The sequence below is a fragment of the Nerophis lumbriciformis genome, linkage group LG02 (genome assembly GCF_033978685.3).
Source record: "Nerophis lumbriciformis linkage group LG02, RoL_Nlum_v2.1, whole genome shotgun sequence".
Taxonomy (NCBI): Eukaryota; Metazoa; Chordata; class Actinopteri; order Syngnathiformes; family Syngnathidae; genus Nerophis; species Nerophis lumbriciformis.
Window position 1 is genome coordinate 20,835,333 of NC_084549.2, and position 27,168 is coordinate 20,862,500.

The 27,168-nt window shown below is 38.5% G+C and overlaps 2 protein-coding genes across 2 annotated transcripts in view; one reads left to right on the plus strand and one right to left on the minus strand.

Moving 5' to 3' along the window:
• Window positions 1–2,308: 2,308 nt before the first annotated feature.
• Window positions 2,309–8,842, plus strand: bag2 (BCL2 associated athanogene 2). The gene is made up of 3 exons (XM_061958162.1): window positions 2,309–2,733; window positions 2,856–2,965; window positions 6,142–8,842. The coding sequence occupies exons 1-3, from the start codon at window positions 2,612–2,614 to the stop codon at window positions 6,534–6,536; spliced, it is 627 nt and encodes a 208-aa protein (XP_061814146.1). The 5' UTR covers window positions 2,309–2,611; the 3' UTR covers window positions 6,537–8,842.
• A 4,280-nt stretch (window positions 8,843–13,122) lies between these two features.
• Window positions 13,123–27,168, minus strand: part of rab23 (RAB23, member RAS oncogene family) — a 24,247-nt gene continuing 10,201 nt past the window's right edge. Inside the window, exons 3-8 of the mRNA XM_061958382.1 lie at window positions 25,622–25,838; window positions 25,430–25,515; window positions 24,871–25,027; window positions 24,707–24,789; window positions 21,272–21,364; window positions 13,123–21,210 (exon numbers count right to left, since the gene is read on the minus strand). Coding sequence (XP_061814366.1) covers window positions 21,077–21,210; window positions 21,272–21,364; window positions 24,707–24,789; window positions 24,871–25,027; window positions 25,430–25,515; window positions 25,622–25,776 — 708 coding nt within the window. The 5' untranslated portion in view covers window positions 25,777–25,838 and the 3' untranslated portion in view covers window positions 13,123–21,076. The remainder of the gene's footprint in view (window positions 21,211–21,271; window positions 21,365–24,706; window positions 24,790–24,870; window positions 25,028–25,429; window positions 25,516–25,621; window positions 25,839–27,168) is intronic.

Here is a 27,168-nt window from a genome sequence, read left to right on the forward strand (position 1 = left end):
AACATTCCTCTTAATCAGGACTGGAAAAATTCCCTGTTTTCCAGGAATTCCGTAATGTAATTTCTCAATTCAACATGTTGCTACTTCAACATTTCTCGACTGATTGAAAAAATTCCAACACCAACCATTTCAACTCATTCAGACCATTCAAGTTTGTTTTTTTTACCATTTTCAAAAAAATTCCCGCTTTTCCCGAAATTCCCAAACTTTTTGGAAATTCCCATTGGAATCAATGGGACATTCTTCAAAGTTTCACAATTCCCACATTTTTCATCTGATTCAAACTGTTCCAACTGCAAACTATTCAGCCTATTATTTTCTTCCAGAATTCAAGGTTTTCCGGGAAGTTTTTCCCATTCAAAATGAATTGGCCATTTTTTAAACTTTCACCATTTCCACATTTTTAAACCGATTAAAATCATTCCACCTTCAACACATTCCACCATTCTGGAAATGTAAACTATAATTTTTCCAACTTCAAAAAAATTCCAGGATTTTCCAGAATTCCTGGTTTTCCAAAGCCCTATTTCCACTCTTTTCTGGTGACTACTCCTTCCACATTTTTCAACCCACTTCAACCCTTCCACTGTCAAAACATTCCTCTTAATCAGGACAAAAAACAAAGTTGTTTTTTGAACTTGAAAAATTCCCGTTTTTCCTCGAAATTCCAGGAATTCCGTAATACCATTTCTCAATTCTACATGTCACTTCTTCAAAATTTCTCGACCGATTTGGAAAAATTGCAACTCCAACCATTTCAACTCATTCAGACCATTCAAGTTTTTTTTTACCATTTTCAAAAAAATTCCCGCTTTTCCTGAAATACCCACATTTTTGGGAAATTCCCATTGGAATCAATGGGACATTCTTCAAAGTTTCACAATTCCCACATTTTTCATCTGATTCAAACTGTTCCAACTGCAAACTATTCAGCCTATTCGGGAATCGCAGGCTTTCCCTTAACAAATTCCAAAAATTCCCAGATTTTCCAGAATTCAAGGTTTTCCGGGACATTTTTCCCAATCAAAATGAATTGGCCATTTTTTAAACTTTCACCATTTCCACATTTTTAAACCGATTAAAATCATTCCACCTTCAACACATTCCACCATTCTGGAAATTTAAATTATTTAAATTTAAACTATCATTATTCCAAGTTCATAAAAATTCCAGGATTTTCCAGAATTCCTGGTTTTCCAAAGCCCTATTTCCACCCTTTTTTCTGGTGACTACTGCGTCCACATTTTTCAACACATTTCAACCGTTCCACCGTCAAAACATTCCTCTTAATTAGGACAAAAAACTAAGTTGTTTTTTGAACTGGAAAAATTCCCAGTTTTACTGAAATTCCAGGAATTCCTTAATACCATTTCTCAATTTAACATGTTACTACTTCAACATTTCTCGACCAATTGAAAAAATTCCAACACCAACCATTTCAACTCATTCAGACCATTCAAGTTATTTACCATTTTCAAAAAAAATCCCGCTTTTCCCGAAATTCCCAAACTTTTTGGAAACTCCCATCGAAATCAATGGGACATTCTTCAAAGTTCCACAATTCCCACATTTTTCATCTGATTCAAACTGTTCCAACTTCAAAATATTCAGCCTGTTTGGGAATTGTGTGCTCTACTTCAACAATTGTTAAAAAAAAAAAAAATTCCAGGATTTCAGTACAACTTCAGCATTGGAGCATTCACACGCAATTCCTTCAGGAATTGCCTCATCTAGTTAAAGGTATGAATTTGTAATGTAATACTGCCTTATGTTAACATACAACACTTATTAGAACTATAATTATACTTTATTAGCTGTAGATTATTTGAGTAGTGTAGTAATTGTAATATTATACATTATATGTTAAGTACTATATACATTTGTTATAAGTAATTGGGGACTGCGTGGCGCGGTTGGGAGAGTGGCCGTGCCAGCAACCTGGGGGTTCCTGGTTCGATCCCCACCTTCTACCAACCGAGTCACGTCCGTTGTGTCCTTGAGCAAGACACTTCACCCTTGCTCCTGATGGGTCGTGGTTAGGGCCTTGCATGGCAGCTCCCACCATCAGTGTGTGAATGTGGAAATTGTGTCAAAGCGCCTTAAAGGTAGAACAGCGCTATACATGTATAACCCATTTACCATTTAATTCACAAGAGTAATGGTGGTAATCTGCATGTATTAGTAATAGTGATGATTTATCGTCATTATAATTTACTAATAAAAGTAATATTTGTAACCTAAATATATTGGTAGTACTTATTATCATCGATATTTATTCATCATTATTTAAGTACTTAAGTTTTATATCGATTTAAAAAATCATGCAGTAGTAGTGATACAATTTATCATCAATAGTAATTTATATTAAGTATAAGCGTTGTACCGTTGTGAGCGACTCTCGTAGTCCACGGAAAACCATCATGTGTGTTCGGGACTTATCGGGAATCTTCGGTGAGGTCAAGTGGAGGAAATGACGCCCATATTAGGAAATGTTCCCCGGGGCAGTCAGCTGGACTCCACAGCAGCGTAGCGCTCACTCGCACGGAGCTCCTTTTTTCTACAACTACTCACTTGGTAAATTTAATAACATTTATCATATTAATCCGCCATCATGGCCCAAGCCAAAATACAAGCCAAACTCAACGAAGCGACCTGCAGCAAGTTCAACAGAACTTTGTCCATGGCGGACCGGGCTGGACAACTTTTGGCTAATTTGGATCAGCTGGAGTTGAGGTACCGTTACATGTGTTTTCTTGTATGTGCTCGTTACATATTTGTTACGTCCTTTCCTCGTCTTTTGCAACAAACTATTGTTACAAGTTGAAGAGATGTTTGAATGTGTGTGTGTGTGTCAGGGTGGAGGCTTTACGCGAAGCAGCCTCGGCCATGGAGCAGGAAAGGGAGTGCATCCTGGAAATGATCCAATCCTTACAGAACAGTCAAGAAATGCACAACATCAGTGCCGGTGAGGACACACTCCCACTCCCACGTTCTCAAACATTGTATACTAAATAGGTTATTGTTTTTTTATTATCTTCCATCCACTCTTTGGTGTGTAAGAATGGCACAGTGCTTTCACTAAACTGAGATATTATACAGCAGGGGTGTCAAACTCAAATACAGAGTGGGCCAAAATTTAAAACTGAACAAAGCCGCGGGCCAAGGTTGAACAAATTAACCTTTTAATAGGGACCCAAACAAGTTTTGCATTAAATATTGAACAAGCAAGGCTTATATAACTTTATAGTGACATGCAAAATCGAGTTTCAAATAATAATAATTTAAAAATATCAATGGCATATCAAATACAATTTAAATACAAATTGAATGCCTCTTTTCTATTTGCAGCCTTCTGAGGTAAATATCAACATTAACTTTTTCCACAGGCTAATACATTTGAAAATAAAATAATGAATAAACCAACCATTCAGGACTTTAAACTGCTCAGTGATCTAATCTGATGTGCCCAAGCCAGATACATGCCATCTTTTCTTGGATGCTAGTTCATTAATGTCGGGGCTCAGGCTTTGAGCTGAGGCAACCTTCATTATCAAACGAAGGTGTTCATCAGTCATTATATCTCGTTGTCCACCCGGACCACAGTCTTGGGGGCGTGCCTGAAATGCACTGCCTTTAACGTACTCTACGAGCTATCGTCACGTCTGCTTTTCATCCATTCTAACATCGTTCAGACCCAGTCACAAGATACTATGTGCGGGCTCTGTACGCACACACGAGTGAATGCAACGCATACTTCATCAACAGCGATGCAGGTTACACTGAGGGTGCCAGTATAAAAAACTCACTGTTAGAAATATATGCCACACTGTGAATCCACACCAAACAAGAATGACAAACACATTTCGGGAGAACATCCGCACCGTAACACAACATAAACACAACAGAACAAATACCCAGAACCCCTTGCAGCACTAACTCTTCCGGGACGCTACAAAATACACCACTGGGCCAGCACTCGTTGGACTGGATGAAAAGCAGACCTGACGATTTTCGGGAGGGGCGCTGAAGTTTAGAATACTCCCGGGAGGGTTGGCAAGTATTAAAATTAGCGGTGATTGCGGTGTTACCGCGGCACCGCCGCAATATATAATCGGCGGGCCAGCTTTAGTGTTAATTTGATATTGCCTCAAGGGCCAAGTGAAATTACACGGTGAGCCAAATTTGGCCCGCGGGCCAGAGTTTGACACCCATGTTATACACGTAACATTATATCAGGCTGTGCATGCAGTACTCCCGCCACGCCACAGGGGGAAACAGTGAGACATGTCACAATGAAGCAGTAGTGGGATGAGTAGAAGAATAAGACTATTTTATTTTTATTTTATTTGTTTTTAAACTTTTATATTGAACAACAAAAATTAATTTCTAATGCACACAAAAGCAACAAAACAAAAGCAAATACAGAGTATTAAATAATAATGAATAATATTAATTAAAAAAATATGAAAAAAAAGACAAAAAGGGCTACCTAAATCACTTTAAATGTTTTTTAACAAATGTATCAATTTAAGGACTTTTGTACTCTTAATCACCCTCAAAGATTTGATTGATAATTGTAAACCATTAAGCCAATTAGTAAATGTAGGCCTTACTTTAATTAATCGACATTTACGTAGACATTTTTTTGCCTGGAGCATAATAATGTTGACAAACATTTCTATGTTACAGTCGTTTATAAAAAATACCAAATTTGATCTCTTCTATAGAGAATGGGGACATCTCCACACCCTTGTCTCTCAGCCAATCTCTGATCTCCTCCCAAAACACATGTCATGTACACTCTCACATTCCACAAACAGATGATTGACATCCTCTACAGCTCCGCAGATCTAACAGCCATCAAACTCTGTTAAATTTCAGTTTCAAAAAATCCTTTGAAGGGCAACCCTGGAAATAATCAAAACAATTTAAACAGGGGTTGCTTGTGCAAGCAGTACTCCCGCCACGCCACAGGGGGCAATAGCGAGACATGTCACAATGAAGCAGTAGTGGGGTGAGTGGAAGAATAAGACTAATTCAACCCTTAAAAAAATCAAAACAAATTAAACTAGGGTTATTATTATGCTCCAGGCAAAACATTTTCTATATAAATGTCGATTTACGAAAGTAAGGCCTACATTTTCTAATTGGCGTAATGGTTAACAATTATCAATAAAATCTTGGAGAATGATTAAGATTAAAAAAAAACTTAAATTGATATCTTTGTTAAAAACATGATTTAGGTAGCCCTCACCCCCCGCCCCCATATTTTAAATTATTATCTAATATTTAATACTCTCGGTATTTGCTTTTGTTTTCTTTCCTTGACATGTTTCGCCGATGTTGAAAGTGCCTTCACTTTTGTGTGCATTATAAATGTATGTATATTTGTTCAATAAAAAAAATAAACTAGGGTTTCTCGTGCATGCAGTACTTTCGCTACTCCACAGGGGGCAGCAGCGAGACATGTCACAATGAAGCAGTAGTGGGGTGAGTAGTAGAATAATACTACTAATTCATATTTGAAAAAAAATCCAAACAAATTGCGAAAATCGGCCTTTTTAACAAGGACTGGACAACAAAGTATGAATGTTCTGCCCGTATTAAGTGCCCGAGTTATTGTTTCCTGTCGGACTTTTTAAGCGACGGACACAAGCAGCAACAACGGTAGAAAGCCAAACATGTAAGCTTTATCACAAAACGTTGTTAGTAGATATTGGGCCTATATATTTAGTTTTGTATTAAATAGCTGACTTTGTGATGTCTTTTGTATTTGTTGTGGTGTTTCTGTCTTAGAGAATAACCCTGGCGATCTAAGCCAGTTTAATACATGCAGTGCTACATTTGACCAGTAGAGGGTGATAATGCACTTATGTACAGTTGTAATGAGTCACAGACACATACTGTGTCCAATGTTTAATGTGGATGTTGTTTAATTGCTATATGCCTAAACATCAGTAGTTTATTCTGTGAATGTATTAACACCAAACCTATTTATTTATGTAAAATACACAATTGACGTAATACTTTTTGTAATGTGTATTTTACGTTCATACTTGTAGTCTTACAAATCTAAATGAAGGAAGAAGTGTATAGAAATACAACGTTGGTGTTTTTAAAGGCACAATGCTATTTTTCCAGGTGAGAAAGAAGAGTTAACGCTTACCGCCGACCGCCTGATGGGCCGCACGTTGTCGGTGGAGATCAACGTGGGGACCACCAGGAGCAGCCAGCAGAAGGAGGCCTTGCAGAACGCCACGTCCATCATCGACGACATCGTTCAGAAGCTCCTGGTGGACATGGCGGGCTCCAGGCTGCGGCTGCTGGCCCTGTACTCGGCCTGCGTGACCGAGGCGCCGCCTGTCCCCGTGGACCAGAAGTTTCAGGCTGTGGTGATCAGCTGCGCTATGGAGGACCAGAAGAAGATCAAGAGAAGACTGGAGACGCTGCTGAGGAACGTGGAAAACGCAGAGAAGAATATTAAGATCATGGATCACCAAAAGGTAGAGGATCCAAAAGTCAATGGCAGTCAATAAATAGACGGTCATCTATGTACAAACCCCGTTTCCATATGAGTTGGGAAATTGTGTTAGATGTAAATATAAACGGAATACAATGATTTGCAAATAATTTTCAACCCATATTCAGTTGAATATGCTACAAAGACAACATATTTGATGTTCAAACTGATAAACTTTTTTTCTTTTTGCAAATAATCATTAACTTTAGAATTTGATGCCAGCAACACGTGACAAAGAAGTTGGGAAAGGTGGCAATAAATACTGATAAAGTTGAGGAATGCTCATCAAACACTTATTTGGAACATCCCACAGGTGAACAGGCAAATTGGGAACAGGTGGGTGCCATGATTGGGTATAAAAGTAGATTCCATGAAATGCTCAGTCATTCACAAACAAGGATGGGGCGAGGGTCACCACTTTGTCAACAAATGCGTGAGCAAATTGTTGAACAGTTTTAAGAAAAACCTTTCTCAACCAGCTATTGCAAGGAATTTAGGGATTTCACCATCTACGGTCCGTAATATCATCAAAGGGTTCAGAGAATCTGAAGAAATCACTGCACGTAAGCAGCTAAGCCCGTGACCTTCGATCCCTCAGGCTGTACTGCATCAACAAGCGACATCAGTGTGTAAAGGATATCACCACATGGGCTCAGGAACACTTCAGAAACCCACTGTCAGTAACTACAGTTGGTCGCTACATCTGTAAGTGCAAGTTAAAACTCTCCTATGCAAGGCGAAAGCCGTTTATCAACAACAACCAGAAACGCTGTCGGCTTCGCTGGGCCTGAGCTCATCTAAGATGGACTGATACAAAGTGGAAAAGTGTTCTGTGGTCTGACGAGGCCACATTTCAAATTGTTTTTGGAAACTGTGGACGTCGTGTCCTCCGGACCAAAGAGGAAAAGAATCATCCGGATTGTTATAGGCGTAAAGTTGAAAAGCCAGCATCTGTGATGGTATGGGGGTGTATTAGTGCCCAAGACATGGGTAACTTAAACATCTGTGAAGGCGCCATTAATGCTGAAAGGTACATACAGGTTTTGGAGCAACATATGTTGCCATCCAAGCAACGTTACCATGAACGCCCCTGCTTATTTCAGCAAGACAATGCCAAGTGTTACATCAACGTGGCTTCATAGTAAAAAAGTGCGGGTACTAGACTGGCTTGCCTGTAGTCCAGACCGGTCTCCCATTGAAATTGTGTGGCGCATTATGAAGCCTAAAATACCACAACGGAGACCCCCGGACTGTTGAACAACTTAAGCTGTACATCAAGCAAGAAGGGGAAAGAATTTCACCTGAGAAGCTTAAAAAATGTGTCTCCTCAGTTCCAAAACGTTTACTGAGTGTTGTTAAAAGGAAAAGCCATGTAACACAGTGGTGAACATGCCCTTTCCCAACTACTTTGGCACGTGTTGCAGCCATGAAATTCTAAGTTAATTATTATTTGCAAAAAAAAAAAAAGTATATGAGTTTGAACATCAAATATCTTGTCTTTGTAGTGCATTCAACTGAATATGGGTTGAAAAGGATTTGCAAATCATTGTATTCCGTTTATATTTACATCTAACACAATTTCCCAACTCATATGGAAACGGGGTTTGTATGTTTTTTACCTTGGGGCCAAAAATCTAGCATGAAGAAGTGACCTAACTATATGTTCCTTTTTAGCAACCCATGACTCCCTTTTAAGTCCTTTGAAATACCTCAATGCACGAAAACACATTCAACTGAAGCTCATATTTGCATGAAGATGTTTTTAATATGCACGTGTGCAAATGGTTAAAATAAAATAACATTGTTTTTGTCTATGTCACTTTTATTGACTCAAATGCAGAGAGTACCAGGCATGCATTGTTTCAATGTGCGAGGGAGAACATGGTTTGAGGTCAAATGTCACAAAAAAGTATTTCCTCTCATTTGTTCTAGAACTGTATAGACAAAAAAATTCTGTCAAAATATGACAAAAAGTAGATTTCTTTTTCCCTCAGAGAACAGACAGAAACATAAATGATGACAGCATGAAGGAAGTAGTTGAAAGTTTCAATAATTACTTTGTAAATCTTGGACCAAACTTGGAGGAAATGATTCCAGAGTCAGTTTCAACTGAGAACTTGAATGACACCAGAGATAGAAATCCCAACTCAATGTTTTTCACAAATTTGACACAAGAGGAAATAGTTAAAATCGTGAACAAATGCAATTCCAAGTGCTCAATTGATTGTAATGGAGACGATAACAATGTTATTGAAGATCTCTCAGGACCATTAATGTATATCAGTAGGCTATCATTTCAAACAGGCAAATTACCAAACAAAATAAAAATCTCAAAATTGTACCAATTCATAAGACTGGAGAAACACCAAATTACAAATTATAGACCTGTTTCTTTACTTCCACAATTTTCTAAAATCATTGAAAAACATGCACCTGGGGATAAGTTATTGGCAACACTAAATTGGCCCTAGTGTGTGGATGTGAGTGTGAATGTTGTCTGTCTATCTGTGTTGGCCCTGCGATGAGGTGGCGACTTGTCCAGGGTGTACCCTGCCTTCCGCCCGATTGTAGCTGAGATAGGCTCCAGCGCCCCCCGCGACCCCGAAGGGAATAAGCGGTAGAAAATGGATGGATGGCATTGAAAAACTGTTACAATAACAGTTTGGACAACTTAAAAATAGAATACTCGCAGAGAACCAAATTGGATACAGAGCTAATATTTCAACATCAGTGGCTTTAATTGAAACAACAGAGGAAATGACCAATGCAAGAGATGGTAAACAGTGTGCAGCGGTAGTGTTTATGGATTTAACTAAAGCATTTAACACAATCACAATATTTTAATCAAAAAATTAGGAGGGTATGGCATCAGAGGGTTGGTTTGAAAGTGGATTAGATGCTACGTAACCAACGGGAAACAATACGTGAAGACAGGCGAACAAACGTTTACAATGCTAAATATGTTCTGTGGCGTACCACAGGGATCAATACTGGGACCAAAATTGTTCAATCTTTATATAAATGACATTGGTAAAAATAACAAAATACACTTTATTTCCAAAAGTATTTGGCCACCTGCCTTGACTCAGATATGAACTTGAAGTGTCATCCCATTCCTAACCCATTTGCAACTATTACAGCTTCAACTCTTCTGGGAAGGCTGTCCACAAGGTTGCAAAGTGTGTTTATAGGAATTTGCCACCATTCTTCCAAAAGCGCATTGTGGAGAAGGCCTGGCTCTCAGTCTCCATTCTAATTCATCCCGAAGGTGTTTTATCGGGTTCAGGTCAGGACTCTGTGCATGCCAGTCAAGTTCATCCACACCAGACTCTGCCATCCATGTCTTTATGGACCTTGCTTTGTGCACTGGTGCACAGTCATGTTGGAAGAGGAAGGGGCCCGCTCCAAACTGTTCCCACAAGGTTGGGAGCATGGAATTGTCCAAAAATGTTTTTGGTATCTTGGAGAATTCAAAGTTAATTTCACTGGAACTAAGGGGCCAAGCCCAACTCCTGGAAAACAACCCCACACCATAATTCCTCTTCCACCAAATTTCACGCTCGGCACAATGCAGTCCGAAATGGACCGTTCTCTTGGCAACCGCCAAACCCAGACTCGTCCATTAGATTGCCAGATGGAAAAGCGTGATTCATCACTCCAGAGATCGCGTCTCCAGTGCTCTAGAGTACAGTGGCGACGTTGTTAGAATAATTATGTGTAAGTTATCACACAACTTTAGTATGCTTAAAGTCCGTTGCTATAGTTATTAGCTATTGTGCTCAAGCTGTACTTTTTCTATTTGTGCAAGGACAAAACTTCTTGTCTGAGGGGTTGCCTCAGCCGTAGATGTTATCTTTGTTTTAGCCCGCTAACAGCCAAGGACTTCAAGGACCTCAACGAAGATAAGATGACAGCACGCAGACGAAGCAGAGACAAGGCAATCAGCCCCAGCACATTCCGTCACATATTGTGCGTACTGGAAGCTGCTTTGCATGAAATGTGTGGCCACTCCTTTTAGAGGCGGCCTCAGTGATGTAACCAGGGACCTCCCAAATAAATAGAGGAGCGCGTGGGACTGTTAGCTCAGAGCGTGGTGGGAGATTGTAACTGAGCGTGCAATTCCAAATGTCTCTCCTCATTGAGCCAAATTGAACTCTGTCTCTGCATGATTCCTTGCTTCTTGTCTGTTTAATAGATGTCATCAGTGTTTGAACCTGACAGACGTGCTTCACACCACTGCATCCGACGCGTTGCATTGGACTTGGTGATGTATGGCTGAGATGCAGCTCCTCGGCCATGCAAACCCATTCCATGAAGCTCTCTGCGTATTGTACGTGGGCTAATTGGAAGGTCACATGAAGTTTGGAGCTCTGTAGCAACTGACTGTGCAAAAAGTCGGCGGCCTCTTTGCACAATGCGCTTCAGCATCCACTGACCCCTCTCTGTCAGTTTACATGGCCTACCACTTCGTGGCTGAGTTGCTGTTGTTCCCAAATTCTTCCATTTTCTTATAATAAAGCCGACAGTTGACTTTGGAATATTTAGGAACGAGGAAATTTCACGACTGGATTTGTTGCACAGGTGGCATCCTATGACAGTTCCATGCTGGAAATCACTGAGCTCCTGAGAGCGGCCCATTCTTTCACAAATGTTTGTAGAAACAGTCTCCATGCCTAAGTGCTTGATTTTATACACCTGTGGCCAGGCCAAGTGATTAGGACACCTGATTCTGATCATTTGGATGGGTGGTGTGGAGAATGCATATATGTTTAAGAGTTCTTTCTTTATTCATAGTCATGTTTAGAGCGGCTAGTGTTTTTCCATTTGTACTCTTTCTGTGTTTGTATCTTATGTCCGCAAGTAAACCGTGTGCCTTACCTTGAAGGCTTGGAATGTGGGAGTTGGAGTACTCCCTTTTTTATCTTCTCTGTATTAGAACAATGAGGCTGTATTCCTTTCTGGACAGGGTGGGGGCTGTTTTCGTATTCAAGAAGTTGTCTCTTCCCGTTTGAATGTTAGACCAATTCGAGATGCCGGTATGACTGTATTGGTGTGGGCTGGTCTCCTGAAGCTTTAGTAAAACTTGATAATATTCCTATTCTGTCTTGATGGTCCTTCTTACTCTGCATATATGTCATCTAAAGAACTTGGGATTGACCAGTGACTTTAATTCCCTGGGAGGGAAGGCTGGTGAGACGCAACAGTGGCCAAATACTTTTGGCAATGTAGTGTACTTTAAGTTAGTATTACTTGCAGATGACACAACTGCGTTTTGTTCAGGAGTAAACACACACAAGCTAATACAAATAAGAGAAGAAATTAACATATTAAAGAAATCAATCAATTAAAGTTTACTTACCTGGTCCTTAGTGAGGCCAGCAGTGGATCCTCTTGAATGGAAACAAGTCAGCAGCGCAGAGACGTCACCAACTGACGCCTGGAGCAGTGGTTCATCCCGGGTCCCGACTTGGAACAGTTAGCGCCTCCTCGGTGGGAACTGATATGTGGCCACCTGAAAGCCTCTACACGCAGGAGAGGGGGGAAGAGCGGAAAAGAGAGACAGCAGATCAACTGGTCTAAAAACAGGCCTATTTAAAGGCTAAGGTGTATAAATGAGTTTTAAGATGGGACTTAAATGCTTCTACTGAGGTAGCATCTCTAATTGTTACCGGTAGGGCATTCCAGAGTACAATAGAAAATGCTCTAAAGCCTGCAGACTTTTTCTGGGCTCTGGGAATCACTAATAAGCCGGAGTTATTAGAACGCAGATTTCTGGCAATTACGTTGTAATTGTATGCATGTTCGAAATCCACTAAAACCATATATAATGTAAGAAAAAAGTCTGAACTGTACTCCTACAAGAAAAGTCATATTATGAGTACAAATTGTAATTTTACAGAAATGTAATTAAAAAACAAAACAAAACAATAATTGCAATTATTTTTTGTTTGTTAAAATGTCGTAATTTTAAGAGGGGAAAAACGCAAAATGAGAAAGTCATATTACTAAAAAATGTTTTAATGGAAATAGTCTTAAGGGAAAAAAAAACGTATTACAATAATTAATCATAGAAAAAGTATAACAGTATTAATAAGATTTTTAAAAATGTGTATTTTACAATTAACATGGTTACCAGTAGTGTGAGAATAATTAATTAATTCTCTTTTTTTATTTTTTATTCTGAAAGATATTGTCATATTAGATAAATACACATGCATTAATATTATAAACATAGTAATGTAAAAATAATGAAAAATATATTACACAAATAAAGTCCAAAAATAATGGGAAACAAGGTGCATTGTTAGAGAAACAAAAATATGTTTCTAGAATAAAGCCTTAATTTTAAGAGTAAAATTAAAAAAACATAATATTAACAGCGATAATACATACTTTATGACAATAAAGTCACAGTATCATGAAGAAAAAAAAAGTGTATTGTTTGGAGAAAAATATTTTTAATGACAGTCAAATCTTACTATTGTGAGCATTGTCAAGGTGTGGTCCAAATACTTGTCTATAAATATTATTATAAGAATAATATTGTTATGAAAAAAAACCCCACCATGAACGGTTGACATCACACAAGCCGGTACAACACAGAGAAGAAAGTAGAGTTTTATTAATTCCAGATATGCCTAATATACATCAAAACAGCCGTGTGGCATAGGTCAAGTTACATTCGATCAAAACCAAAAAAAAAAAACCCAATGATGAATTATTGTCGTCAAAAAGACTTCAAACGTGTTTCTGGATGTTTCTGACTGAATGTGAGAATAAACACACCTGAGTCACAGCACACATGATTCATTCTAATTTCCCGGTTATTAGTTTGACTATTTTACTGATAAAGTGCGTGAAATTGAAGAAGCAGAAAGTGAGAATAAAGAATGGATTATGTGCAAGTGTGAGGGCTTGGAGTGCTTCCTTGAGGTCGACAATGTAAACGTGATTAAGGCATTGTGGCGTAACAACCCTAATAAAACCTTCACCGATTGCTCACAAAGGCTTTTTTTTTTTTTTGCATGCAACACAATTAGACCACTTTTTTTCTTCTTATAATAGTACTGTTATTATTACATCATCAATCATTTGAATGTTGGATAGCACAATCACTTCCAAAAGAGCATTAACAACAATTAGGCATGCAGGTGTGACTCACCTATGTAAAAAAAGAAAAAGGTTTTATGATGAGTTCACATTTCTGCAACAGCTCATGTGCTTCTGAGACCAACTTCTCGTCATATACTTCCATATTTGTTGCATATTGCAGCACTCTCCCTGAAAGTCCTGAACTCCTTTTTCCATGCCAGTGTTATATTGACAGGGGGAGTTTTTTTTATTGGCGGTGTGTTCTTTATCAGTCCCTGCAGGATTTCGCTGGCTTTTTTGGTGATTGTCGTGGCCTAAAATGCCCGAATTCGCAGCGGCTTTTTCTGAAAGCAGCGGCAAAAGATGCAATATTTTGAGGATTCTTTTTTTTCAATAACATTGAATCTACTGAAATTTGAACCTGAAAAAGCACAGAATTGAAAGAAACATCGGAAAAATATTTCTGTATTGATGTTTTACTCGTTTTATACTGCACACTAGACACAAGATGGCAGTAAAAGCACACTCACTGTACAGTTTTAATCAATTATGACTAATAATAATAATAATAATTACAGAAAGAATCACTGCCAAAAGTCTTCCTTTTTGTCCTTTGCCTGCTCGGTCGTCCACAAGTTGCAGACATTCTCTGTCTTTATATTAACCTTGAAAAGGGTTTGTGCATCTAAAAGTCAGTTGTGGCCAGTGCCCTGTACTTTGCAGTGGTTTGTTGGGGCAGCAGCACCAGCAAAAGGGACTTAAACCAGATTGACAAACTGATCCGGAAAGCCGGCCAAACTATTGGCACGCAGTTGGAGACGTTTGTGTCAGTGAGGGACAGGAGGACACTGGACAAACTGCTCGCCATCATGGACAATCCTGCCCACCCAATAGATGATATCTGTCAATTACCTGACCGCTTCTATGTTAGCTACCTCTCTTTGTTTATAATGCATATTTTCTGTTGGATCTACTCTCTATTTTATGCTGCCCTTTTTTTTTTTTGCTGTTACATATCCATCCATCCATCCATTTTCTACCACGTATCCCTTTTTGGTGCTGGAGACTATCTTAGCTACAATCGGGCGGAAGGCCGGGTACACCCTGGACAAGTCGCTACCTCATCACAGGGCCAACACAGATAGACAGACAACATTCACACTCACATTCACACACTAGGGCCAATTTAGTGTTGCCAATCAACTTATCCCCAGGTGCATGTCTTTGGAGGTGGGAGGAAGCCGGAGGGAACCCACACAGTCCCAAGGAGAACATGCAAACTCCACACAGAAAGATCCTGAGCGCAGGATCGAACCCAGGACCTTCGTATTGTGAGGCAGACACACTAACCCCTCTACCATCGTGCTGCCTGCTGTATACTGTACTGTAATATTGTACATGGTAATTGGGATTTGTTGTATATTGTATATCCATCCATCCATTTTCTACCGCTTGTCCCTTTTGGGGTCGCGGGGGGTGCTGGAGCCTATCAGTATATATTATATACTGTATATATAATATGTAAATATTACATACATGTTATATTTTATATTGCTACTATGGTACATCACTATACATACTATGGGAATCAGCACCTCCAAGTCCGAGTTCATGGTTCTCTCCCGGAAAAGGGTGGAGTGCCATCTCCGGGTTGGGGAGGAGATCTTGCCCCAAGTGGAGGAGTTTAAGTACCTCAGAGTCTTGTTCACGAGTGGGGGAAGAGTGGATCGTGAGATCGACAGGCGGATCGGTGTGGCGTCTTCAGTAATGCGGACGCTGTATCAATCCGTTGTGGTGAAGAAGGAGCTGAGCCGGAAGGCAAAGCTCTCGATTTACCGGTCGATCTACATTCCCATCCTCACCTATGGTCATGAGCTTTGGGTTATGACCGAAAGGACAAGATCACGGGTGCAAGCGGCCGAAATGAGTTTCCTCCGCCGGGTGGCGGGGCTCTCTCTTAGAGATAGGGTGAGAAGCTCTGTTATCCGGGAGGAGCTCAAAGTAAAGCCGCTGCTCCTCCACATCGAGAGGAGCCAGATGAGGTGGTTCGGGCATCTGGTCAGGATGCCACCCGAGCGCCTCCCTAGAAAGGTGTTTCGGTAGGAGGCCACGGGGAAGACTATCTCTCCCGGCTGGTCTGGGAACGCCTCGGGATTCCCCGGGAAGAGCTGGACGAAGTGGCTGGGGAGAGGGAAGTCTGGGCTTCCCTGCTTTAGCTGCTGCCCCCGCGACCCGACCTCGGATTAGCGGAAGAAGATGGATGGATGGATGGATACTATGGTACATTTTTAGTCTACTTAATACCTGCATTATCCTTTCCATCCTTTGAAACTGAGCTACTGTGTGGAACAATTTCCCTTGTGGATCAATAAAGTTTATCTGAGTCTAAGTCTAAAACATTCATTTATGTTCCAACAGCATTTGTGAACGGTTGAGATCAATCTATAGAGGTACTTTTTGTTTGTAAATGAGAAACGATGAGATATTATCATCACACATCAACATCTCAAACATGTAAATGTTGCCTCTTTGCTAGGTTTGATTGATTGAGATTGAGACTTTTATTAGTAGATTGCACAGTACAGTACATATTCCGTACAATTGACCACTAAATGGTAACACCCGAATAAGTTTTTCAACTTATTTAAGTCAGGGTCCACGTTAATCAATTCATGGTAAAATTGCAAATGAAAATATGTTCTTAATTGTCTTATCCTGGTTAAATAAAGGCAAAATAAATATATAAATACATACAAACTAGGGAGTAAAGGTTTATATACTACATTACCTGGTGGGCTTAGCGCAGGAACAGGACGCAAGTCTCAGCTACGCTTGAAAATGACAAGTGTGCCGTTTGAGTAACGCATTGTTGTTCCTGCTTCGTCTACACAAGAAACAAAGTTTGACAAGAAAGTTGATGCGCGCGCTTGAGCGCCACTCAAAGACAAATTTGGTTGGGGAAAATTGCGAGGATTGTTCAAAATAAGCGGGGAAGCTGGTTGAATTTGCGCGATCGCAACATCGCAAAATCCTGGAGGGACTGGTTTGTGTGGAAAACGTGTTGAGACGTACTCAACAGCGCCTCTGCTGGTTGCAAGAAGTGATGCACTATCAAAGCCACACAATCAACATTTTTACTGATCAAACAATCGATTATCACTTGTCGTCACCAACATCGCTCCTTGATGTCCGAATGACCGTAAACGCTTTCTCTCCTGCTGTAGTTTCAACGTGTCAACAAAAGCAACCTCCTGATGTACTCGTTACCGCCACATGATGGCAGCAAACGTATCACAAGTGGTCAGTAATATCGCTACGCTTGTTGTACCGTTGTTTACGTTGAACTCATTAATGCTGACTGAGCAGTTTGCGCCTCGCCACTATTACAACACTGTTGCTGCGGCTGTGTTGCGCAATTTACTCGTCAATAACCGCTCGTGTGGGTTCAAGAGAGCTACAGTATGTCGTCCGTTCCACTTTCTCATGCGCTCTGCGTCCTCATTAAAGTGGCTGAAGTTTTGATACTGTACATAGTGTGTTTTCAAATCAGTACTATTACTGCAACGGAACAAAGTCACAAGAACCAAACAATAGGAATAAAGTTTGAAATGTTGTGCTTTATGTAATGCATGGAAAAATGTAAAAGTGGCACTTAAATTGTACCGAACGTGTAAATACCTCCAAAGTGGAACACCCCAAAGGCAGTACACCTCATAATACAAAACAAAACGTTGCCGTTCACACAAGTCATCTCAGCTTAGGGAAATTGAACTAATTGTTCGAGGGGCCACATTTGCCCTCGAACAATTCCCCCTTTACTATTCTTCTTCTTTTGAGAACCAGCATCGTCTGCAGTGGACATTTATTTGGTCGGAATTACACATTTCGGAATAACAGCCCTGGGTTTTTAGGAATTTGCTGCAAAAATGTTGGATTTGTCAGAAAAATGTTAGATTCGAACGGAACTCATGTGGCCGGTTCAGTGTCATTCCCAGGTTGGATTTGGCCCGCGTACCACCAGTTGAATAGCCCTGCTCTAAAGGATTAACGCCATCCTTATGTTGTGCGCCAGTGACGGCCAAAAGGATAAGTGTGATGATGACCATAGAACAGAAAATGTAACTTAAAACAGGATTGCTTAGTACAATCGCGTATGTTCCACTGTAAATACAGAATAAAAAGTAGGGCTGTCAAAAATCACAAAAAAATTATCGTATCAATCATGTATTTACGCAGATTACCGTATTTTTCGGACTATAAATCGCAGTTTTTTTCATAGTTTGGCCGGGGGTGCGACTTATACTCAGGAGCGACTTATGTGTGAAATTATTAACACATTACCGTAAAATATCAAATAATATTATTTAGCTCATTCACGTAAGAGACTAGACGTATAAGATTTCATGGGATTTAGCAATTATGAGTGACAGATTGTTTGGTAAACGTATAGCATGTTCTATATGTTATAGTTATTTGAATGACTCTTACCATACTATGTTACGTTAACATACCAGGCACGTTCTCAGTTGGTTATTTATGCCTCATATAACGTACACTTATTCAGCCTGTTGTTCACTATTCTTTATTTATTTTAAATTGCCTTTCAAATGTCTATTCTTGGTGTTGGGTTTTATCAAATACATTTCCCCAAAAAATGCGACTTATACTCCAATGCGACTTATATATGTTTTTTTCCTTCTTTATTATGCATTTTCGGCCGGTGCGACTTATACTCCGGAGCGATTTATACTCCGAAAAATGCGGTATTATTATTTTTTTACTGTACTTACATGCTCCTTTACCTTAGCCGCAGATGGTTACCTGAAATGTGCGTGTTGGTACGGTCAGTGATCAGATTAATGCATACGTGTAAGTGCAAAGTAGAGTGAGGAGGCTCCGACTGGTGAGCTCACTTCAAAATATACCCTGACGACTTTTGCACTCGTATGGATTCTTCATTCATAATTCCTAGCAACGTTTAAGTTTTACAATATAACTAAAACCATTCTTAGTTACAAAACTGTTACTGTTTTGTTATCAGTGTTAGTACTATTAATTTACAATGGTATTCTGTTTGTATTGTTCCAGTTTCACAAGTTTGTCAGCAAATTCACCAAATTGTCACCGTGGACTTATTGATTCTGTTTACCTGATTGGAGAGCTCGCTTCTACAGCTAGTGGGTTCATGATGATGACTTCTGTTTTGTTTAATCATCCGTTTTACTGCCGTGTTACAGACACCGTTTGGAAACAATTAAGATGTGTAAATAAACATATACAAAATATTAATCTGCAAATAACTAATTTCACAATATATATATCTGCTAGTCCGGTGCAATTAAAATATTTGTTTCTTCTCAAATTTAGTGGGTGCGGCTTATATACAATAATCAGGAAAATACGGTAAACGTAGTGCATTCAAGGATCATACTTAAAAAAAAAATTCCTGGATGACATGCTGACAAAGTTTCAATTGTGTTTATATATTTAGACCTTTTTAAAGTTAATTTAAATATGTATGCCAGTAATAATCTGTGAATAATCATAAATAATCTAAATTAAAAAAGTGTGATTAATCTGCTTTTGAAAAATACTCATTTAACAGCACTAAAAAACATGTAGTTGTGACTTGAAGTTAAGGTAAATGTGTCAGAGAGCTAAAATGTGGTTAATGAACTTCAAAATAGTGTTTTTGGTTAGCATAATTGACTTTTTGAAAGTTACATTCAACTAGGTTTGTGTTAAAACAGGAAATAATTGGCACCTTGAAGCTGTTAACACCTCAATATATGCAACACTTAGGATTTGTATGAAAAAAATGCATCCAACCATCATTAAAGAAACCGTGTGTGTGTTAAAAAATACTCAGCACGTCCTCGATAATACATAAAGATGAACAGGTGTACAACTGTCTAAATAAAAAGCAGTGGAAAAAAAATCACCTCAAATGAGATGACGTACGAGGAGAAAAAATAATCTAAAAAAAAAAAAGAAAATTATGTTCATACTGAATATATTTAGGATTTTCTATGCATTATGAGCATATTAAGAGTACAGTAGTTGGTGAAAATGATGAATTCCATCTTATCGACTTAAGTACTGACAAAAATCCATAAAAAATGAAAAAAAAAAGATGCAGGTTTTTATTAGGCTAGTATATAATGTAACCCCGCCCCAAAAACTATATGTCGACTTTGCGGAATATACGATACCGTCAAAAAGTTTAAACGCACTTTCTCGTGGCGTATTTCAAAATATGCTGGTAAATATGAAACACCAGATGACAGAACAAATAGTTATCCAATTGTTGTGACCATGTTTTTGATGATAATGATGCTAATAATAACCATGCTACGGATTTTGTAACTTTGATTGATTTAATTTCAACTGAAAATGACCACTGGTATGTAATAACTATCGTTGTCTATAAAATATTCTGTTAGATAGAAATCATTTAGACGCAGGTTATTTGATAATATTCCCTTTTTAAGTTAAAGGGGGCCTATGAGGATTTTCCTATTTTCTAACTTATAAATGCTACAATAATTGTGTTAAAGCGTCAAATCATAAGGTTTAAGCATTTGGGCGTGAGTTTGTTATAGTTGGCGGTTTTGCAGTCTTTTTTAACAGTTGGCTATTTGTGACATCACAGATTGACGGCCGTACATATGTGGGCATTCTCATACATACTGACCTAATGTCATTCCTTCTCGTCTAATGCCCTCCCGCCTGTCAACATGGGTCCCTACGAAACTGGATTAGCCGCTAAACTTTGACGGAAAAATTACAACTTGGTTTGAGGGCCCACAAGAGAAGGTAGCATCAGTACATGCAGTGACAGAAATTCTGGTATAAGCAGCTTTTTTATGCAGCTCTGTGCCAACCTACAAATGAGCAGGTGTACCTAATGTTGTGACCGGTGAATCTATTTACTGTTTATGAAGATAATTTTTGGCTGTGTTTGGAAAAAAATAACAGTGATTTTTGTCTTCCAGATATATATTTACCAGTGTACATTTTCATAATTACGATATTTTGGAGAGGGGTGGGCTCAAAGCCGAGGTTATAAATATGACTGTGGAGCAAAATTGACACAAAGCAAAGTACATTAAAATCATCATAGGTCCCCTTTAATGTTATCAACCTAACCTGGCAAGGTCCTGAAAATAGTTCTGTAATAGGTATGACATAATCCTACTTGATAAAATGTCCTCTATTATCTCAGCCTTTTCAAGTTCAGGCAGGTTAAAATTACACAAAAAGTCAAAACTTTTGATCGGTCCTCTCTCTCAATTTATAATATGAGATTGTTCCTGCATTGCATTTGGGGGAAAAATATAATAAGCATCATCTGATTGTTATTTAAGTATAATTACTGAGATCATTCCCAGTCTTTGTGGACTTTGGTTTCTAACTGAGGCTACCTGCTGATGGTCTGCAAAAAAATGAACTCAATGTAGTCTTCTAGAGGAGGCTGCAACTCCCGAATGGATTTTTACTCTTCTTGGTCCTTTGTTTGTTAGGTCGAAGTGTGATGACTTCTCTGCCATTGCTGGAGTTTTGGTTGCAGACATTACTACTTGTGGTATTAAAAACGCCTGCATGAGAAAATGACTGTCGTTAGACTGGGGAGGGAAAATGAACAGATAAGTTTCTTACCTATTTTGTTGCTATTGGTGTTTACTGCCTCTGTCTCCTCTGCTGTTTGCTGTTTGAGTTGTTGAAGGTACTTTTCTGCTAAGTACTTAAACACTGAAAACACAACATCCAGAATTGAGGCCTTGTTTATGGGCATAAAACATGTACATTTATTTATATGGTTGTATACCATAACAAGAAATTGATGAGTAAGAGCTATTCTGCCAAAACTAAATAAATATACTAAACAAACAATAATCCCGCCTACCAAAAGTTGATTTTGGAACATTTCGTCTTACACATTTTTAATTTCCATTGTTGCATTTTTAATAGGGTTTTTATATGTGCTGTATTGAATGAGTGGACATGAAATAAATAAAAATGTCATTAAATAATTAAAAAATGGTCAGGAAAATAATACATAAATGATTAATAGGCTGAATAAATGTAATCTGTTTTATTATTTCACAATTTAATTGGAGTTATAATGATTTTATTTTGGCAACAAAAAATCCCTGATATAAAACTAAAAATGTAGCTGTGAGAGAAATACAATAAAATATGATGTTTTAAAGTTAACATTTTACAGACCACATATAATACATAGATATACAATTTTACAGTATTAAGTAAGACATCAATTATGTAGTGTACAATTAGGTCAACATTTTCAGACGAGTATGTCTATTTAGTCTCAATGTACTGTTTTTTGTGATTAATTGCAATAATAACATCTTCCTTTCTTTCACACAGGAACTTAACCTAACTTAAACATGCAAAAGTCACAGTGTTTTTGAACTATCGGTAAATTTGATTTTGATTTTGATTTTTATTAACGATCCCCATTAGCTGGTTGCCACAACAACCCACTAGTCTTCCTGGGGTCCACAAACTCAATACAATTACAAGTAAAAGCATATAATTATAACTACACAATACAGAAACAAAAAAAAGCATCAACAAGCAAACAAGCAAAAAAATTTACAGTCACAGAATATTAATTACCATATAAATATAACTACACAATACAAAACCAAACAAAAATCATCAACAAGCAAACTAATTTACAGACTCAGTTAAAAAATGACTTTACTTTTAAAAACCTGTTTACTTTCATTGCCGGTGAGAATTCGAGGCAGGTTATTCCAGAGCGATACAGATTTATAAATACAAGATTTCAGCAAAGCATTATTCCTGGGATGAGGGAGTACAAAAGTAAGAAGAAGTAAATATAATCCCTGCTTCTTCCTACTCCTTTTCAGATACAGTGGTACCTTAACTTTAGAGTGCTGCAATATATGATTGTTTTGAGAAAAGAACAGTATCTTGGGTCATTGTTATGCTTCAGGTTGCAGGCAAACAAACAAGCCTCCTAACTGCTAATTGGCGTAGCAAATGTTACAGTGAACCCAGTAAAATTCGACCAAAACATCCGGTCTTACTGGCTAGCATTATCTTATAGCTAGGAATCAACATAAGTTTGTTTTCCAACCACTGGAAGGAAAAAAATGAGTGTAAAGGAAAGTCCTAAGAAGAAGTGGATCATTCATTGAATCATCAAAAACATTACCGAGCGTGTCGCCAGCTTGGCGAAGCAATCTGAGCGAATCACTGCTAGTCTGCATCATACCGAAGCAGAATGAGTTTAACACCAGCCAAGAATGTTAAAATGGTATCTAAACGGTGGACATGTAGCTATTAAAATATGGAGAAGCTGCTGATGGTGTGTTTGACAGAGAAGCATCTGGAAAGTGATACTGTAGAAGTCCACACTCCAAGGTAAATGCTGTCGATTATTTTGACATTACCTCATAAAACAACTGTAGTTGTTAGTAGTACATTCAATTGTATTGTTTTTGATACAATATTTCTTATTTAAAAGCTTGTTTTTCTTTTTAAAAGGCATGTTGCATGTTAAAATTGTACTGTTTTGGGGGAAGCAAGCACTAATTGAACTGATTTCAATTAATTTCAATATGTGACGTTGATTTGAGATACAAGTGTTTTTAGTTAAGAGCTTTGTCACAGAACCAATTAGTTATTAGTTATTATTTCTTCAGTAAGTGGTCAACAAAATAAACAAACAGTTTTACATTCATAAATTGACAATTTTACAGACCGAAAGGGTTTAGGCTGAAGTTGAGCACCTATTTTGCCTAACCCTATAAACAATCTCAAATACAAGATGTAGTAAAACCAGGAGACATCAGGCTCTGATCTTGAGCTTCATAGAAATATGACATTTCCTTTACACAACATATAAACTTGTACACAACATGAACACTGTTCAAATATATACACAGTAAAGACATAGACAAACAGTTGTGAAATATCCCTGTACACGTGTTGGTTAAACAAGTGTACCAATGATATACCAGATACAAATACTTATACTTCCATTATTATTTATATCCCACATTTAGTTTTGTAATTAACATTGATCATAGTATTAACTACTGGTGTTGATTCAAGAGTGATATATTTTTCTAAGACATTAATTAAGCCTGTGAGTTGAAGTCCTAATGTATGATGAATGTAACCACATGACTTTTCTTAAACGGGTCATATTATATTTTCTTTCTACAATATAAACACTTTCTTGTGGTCTACATAATATGTAATGGTGGTTCTTTAGTCCAAATTTTGCATTGATTATGTTTTACAGATTGTTTTTAAGCCACGTTCTGATTGTCTCCTCGAGAGTTTGAGTTTGAGTTTATTTGTAACATGCAGGCATACAACATGATATATCACAATTTCCAGTTTCTCCTTCCAACATGTTCGAAAAGGAGTAGGAAGAAGCAGAGCTTATTTAATCCTACCCCTTTTCCTTTACATGGCAGTTGCTAACACTTTTGTTCACTTTCTGTTCTCAATTTATTCACAATATACTCCATAAGAAATAATATAAAAAATAATATTTTCATCGCCATCTTTGTTTTAGTTTTTAGCCCTTCCTTAGCGAGACTACTGACAGATATAAGTTAGAACTATATGCTACTTTGTATTAGAAATGGCAACAGTGGAGAATGCATGAGCATGTACGAGCCAGTCTGCCCCACAACAAGAGGACAGAGCAAAAGAAGGAGCTTATTGACTACAGCGTTGGACTAAATGGGGGACTCATGCAAAGCACTTTAGTTAATTTCTACCATATATGGATAATCCGCTGACGTAACTGGTGGAAAAAACGTCACAAATTGTGCAAATTCCAAACGGCTCGTTTGGAGAAAGTATGAAGGAAGGCAAGGTTGTTTTATAAATACCTTTGCCATGCCTCCATAGTTTGATTTCACAATTTTAGGACTTATGCAGATACCAAATACACAAAAATAGGTACCAATAGGTTAGAAAAGTTGGTTTTGCATAACAGGTCCCCTGTAATGTAACTGGTTAAAGGTGTCTGAAGTAAATCAATCATAACCATAATCATTACCAATATTGTCAATAACTTACCCTCTGTGACATTTAGGTCTTCTTTGACTGAAGCTCTGTAAAATCTCAATTTAAGCCTCTTGGCTAAACCCTCTGCCTCCTCGCTGTAACGCAAATAAAGAAAAGGCTCACATTTAAGAAATCAATCAGGTAGATGTGCGTTGTTACTGTGTTACATAACCTACTTCTTTATAAGTGTTTCCTCCAGGAGGTCAATCTTATTCTGCACCAAGACTGCTGGGATATCTCCCACCTCGGCTTCGATCTTCTCCTTCCAGTTGTCGATTGCCTGAAAGGAATCTCTGTCTGTTGTGGAGAAGACCAGCACGCACGCTTGGGCGCCTGTAAAGTTAAACACGCAGACAGGCGCCATACATAATTTACTCCCCACACCTGCACTATGTCTGAACAAGGACACTGGAGATTGACTTTGAAGATTAAACAGAACACCCACGGGACACTTCATTAGGTGCACCTGCACAAAGTAATCTGATCTACTACAAGGGTTGTATCACAAATTCCGCCTTTACACAGATTACCACGTTATGATTTCCTATCGGTGAGAAATGAAAAAATAATACAATACGATTTATTTTATGCCCAAATAGAGCATCTTTGACTATTTTATACATTTCTTGAATTGGTTCTCATTAGAATACTCAGGTTATCTTCAGCAGGCCCTGTGCTAAATATTGAATGGTGGACTTCGGACATGCAATGAAACCCAAGCAACAGGTGTCTCACCGCGGTAGTACGCCTTGGTGATTGCATCAAACTCCTCCTGGCCAGCGGTGTCCCACAACATGAGGCGGACATCCTCGTCGTTCACACTAAAACCCAACGGTGCAGCAAATGAGAGGAGATAATAATAACTGCTCTCCCGTCACCATGACAACAAAATCCCACAAATTGTCACCGACTGCATCATGATCTTACATGATCTGTCTTTCCAGAAAGTCCACGCCGATGGTCTTTTTGTAGTCCTTGGTGAAGACTCCCTTGCAGTAGCGTTGGATCATGCTGGACTTTCCCACGGCACCGTTGCCCACCACGACCACCTTGATGGCCACTTCCATGTCCTCCTCCAGCATGGTGGCGTCGCACCTGTCGTTGGTCTCACCTTAGCGTGGGCGGCGATGTGATGCAAGCACCCCTGTCACCATGCAATCAAAAAATACATCTAAAAAAAAATAGACTGCAGTTTCATATAGTATTTCACCAAAATGTTCTTGTCAATATGGTCATTTGAAGCATTAACCAGCAATAACCTAGTGTGGATGAATCAGGAACAGCGACGTGTAACAATATATTAACGCTTTATTGCTCAAACGGCACAATTGTCATCCTCCCACGCAACTCAGACCTACTTCTTGTTCCTGTCTACAGTCTTGTCTACCATTCAATCTGTGAAATATTTATATTAGTAACTGAATGTGCAATAACCCACACTGCCATACTACTTTCGGACATATACTGTACAAAGTCAGAGCAATGCGCCTGTTATTCCTTACTTTATGTATTTGCACTACTTTTTGTTAATTTCTCCATTTCTACTATACTGTTTTCTATCGAGAAGGAGCTGCTTTTAAGCTCCTTGTAGATAAGTATAGTGACAATAAAAAAGGCATTCTTGTCAGGTTCAAACACTGATGACATCTATTAAACAAGACAAGAAGCAAGGAATTAAACAGAGACAGAATTAAATTTGGCTCAATTGAGGAGAGACGTCCGGGCTGTACTCTTGTTCAGTCTCACCACGCTCTGGCAAAAGATTGCACGCCTCCTTTTTTATTTGGATTTTCCCTGACTACATGGCAACAGCTGATTCTAAAATACGGGGGTCGGAAACAGCCATCGCCTTTGATTACAAACAGTTCAAAGAAAAGGTCGCCTGGAGGGCAGTCAGGCACTGCTTCCTCTTCACTTTGTAGATCTTGGGTCAAGACAATATCTTTCTGTTGATTACAATACATGAAAGAAACAGAACACCTTCATGTTGCTTCCCATCCTACACAGTGGAGTTTTAAAAGCCTTCTGCTTGGTAGGATTAAAGACAGCTTTTGTCTTCTCGCCGGGAACTAATTGAAACACAAGGTTTTGTGATAACTTAGATACAATTATTCTGACATTCTTCTTCTAAGCCTTCAGGGTAATGTAGTCATTAATTCCAGGTTTACATGTATTTATATATTTAATCTTTATTTATCGCAGGGCCAACACAGATAGACAGACAACATTCACACAGTAGGGTCAATTTAGTGTTGCCAATCAGCCTATCCCCAAAAATGTGAAATTAAATTAAAGTAATATAATGTATGAATGGATATATATAGTGTACTATACTTGGAAGGCTTCTAATCTTTTTATGGCTGTTAAGTAGAGGACATTAATGTGGATCTACATCAGCTTTATTTTTTTACTCACACTTAGGCAAATATGCCACAGGGTCAATGCCGGTCTTTCAACAATTGCTATTTTTTCGG

Coding starts and splice junctions, on each gene's coding strand:
- bag2 (XM_061958162.1), top strand. CDS start 2,612: ATGGCCCAAGCCAAAATACAAGCCAAACTCAACGAAGCGACCTGCAGC. Junction 2,734..2,855: donor TTGGATCAGCTGGAGTTGAG/GTACCGTTACAT, acceptor TGTGTGTGTCAG/GGTGGAGGCTTTACGCGAAG. Junction 2,966..6,141: donor AATGCACAACATCAGTGCCG/GTGAGGACACAC, acceptor CTATTTTTCCAG/GTGAGAAAGAAGAGTTAACG.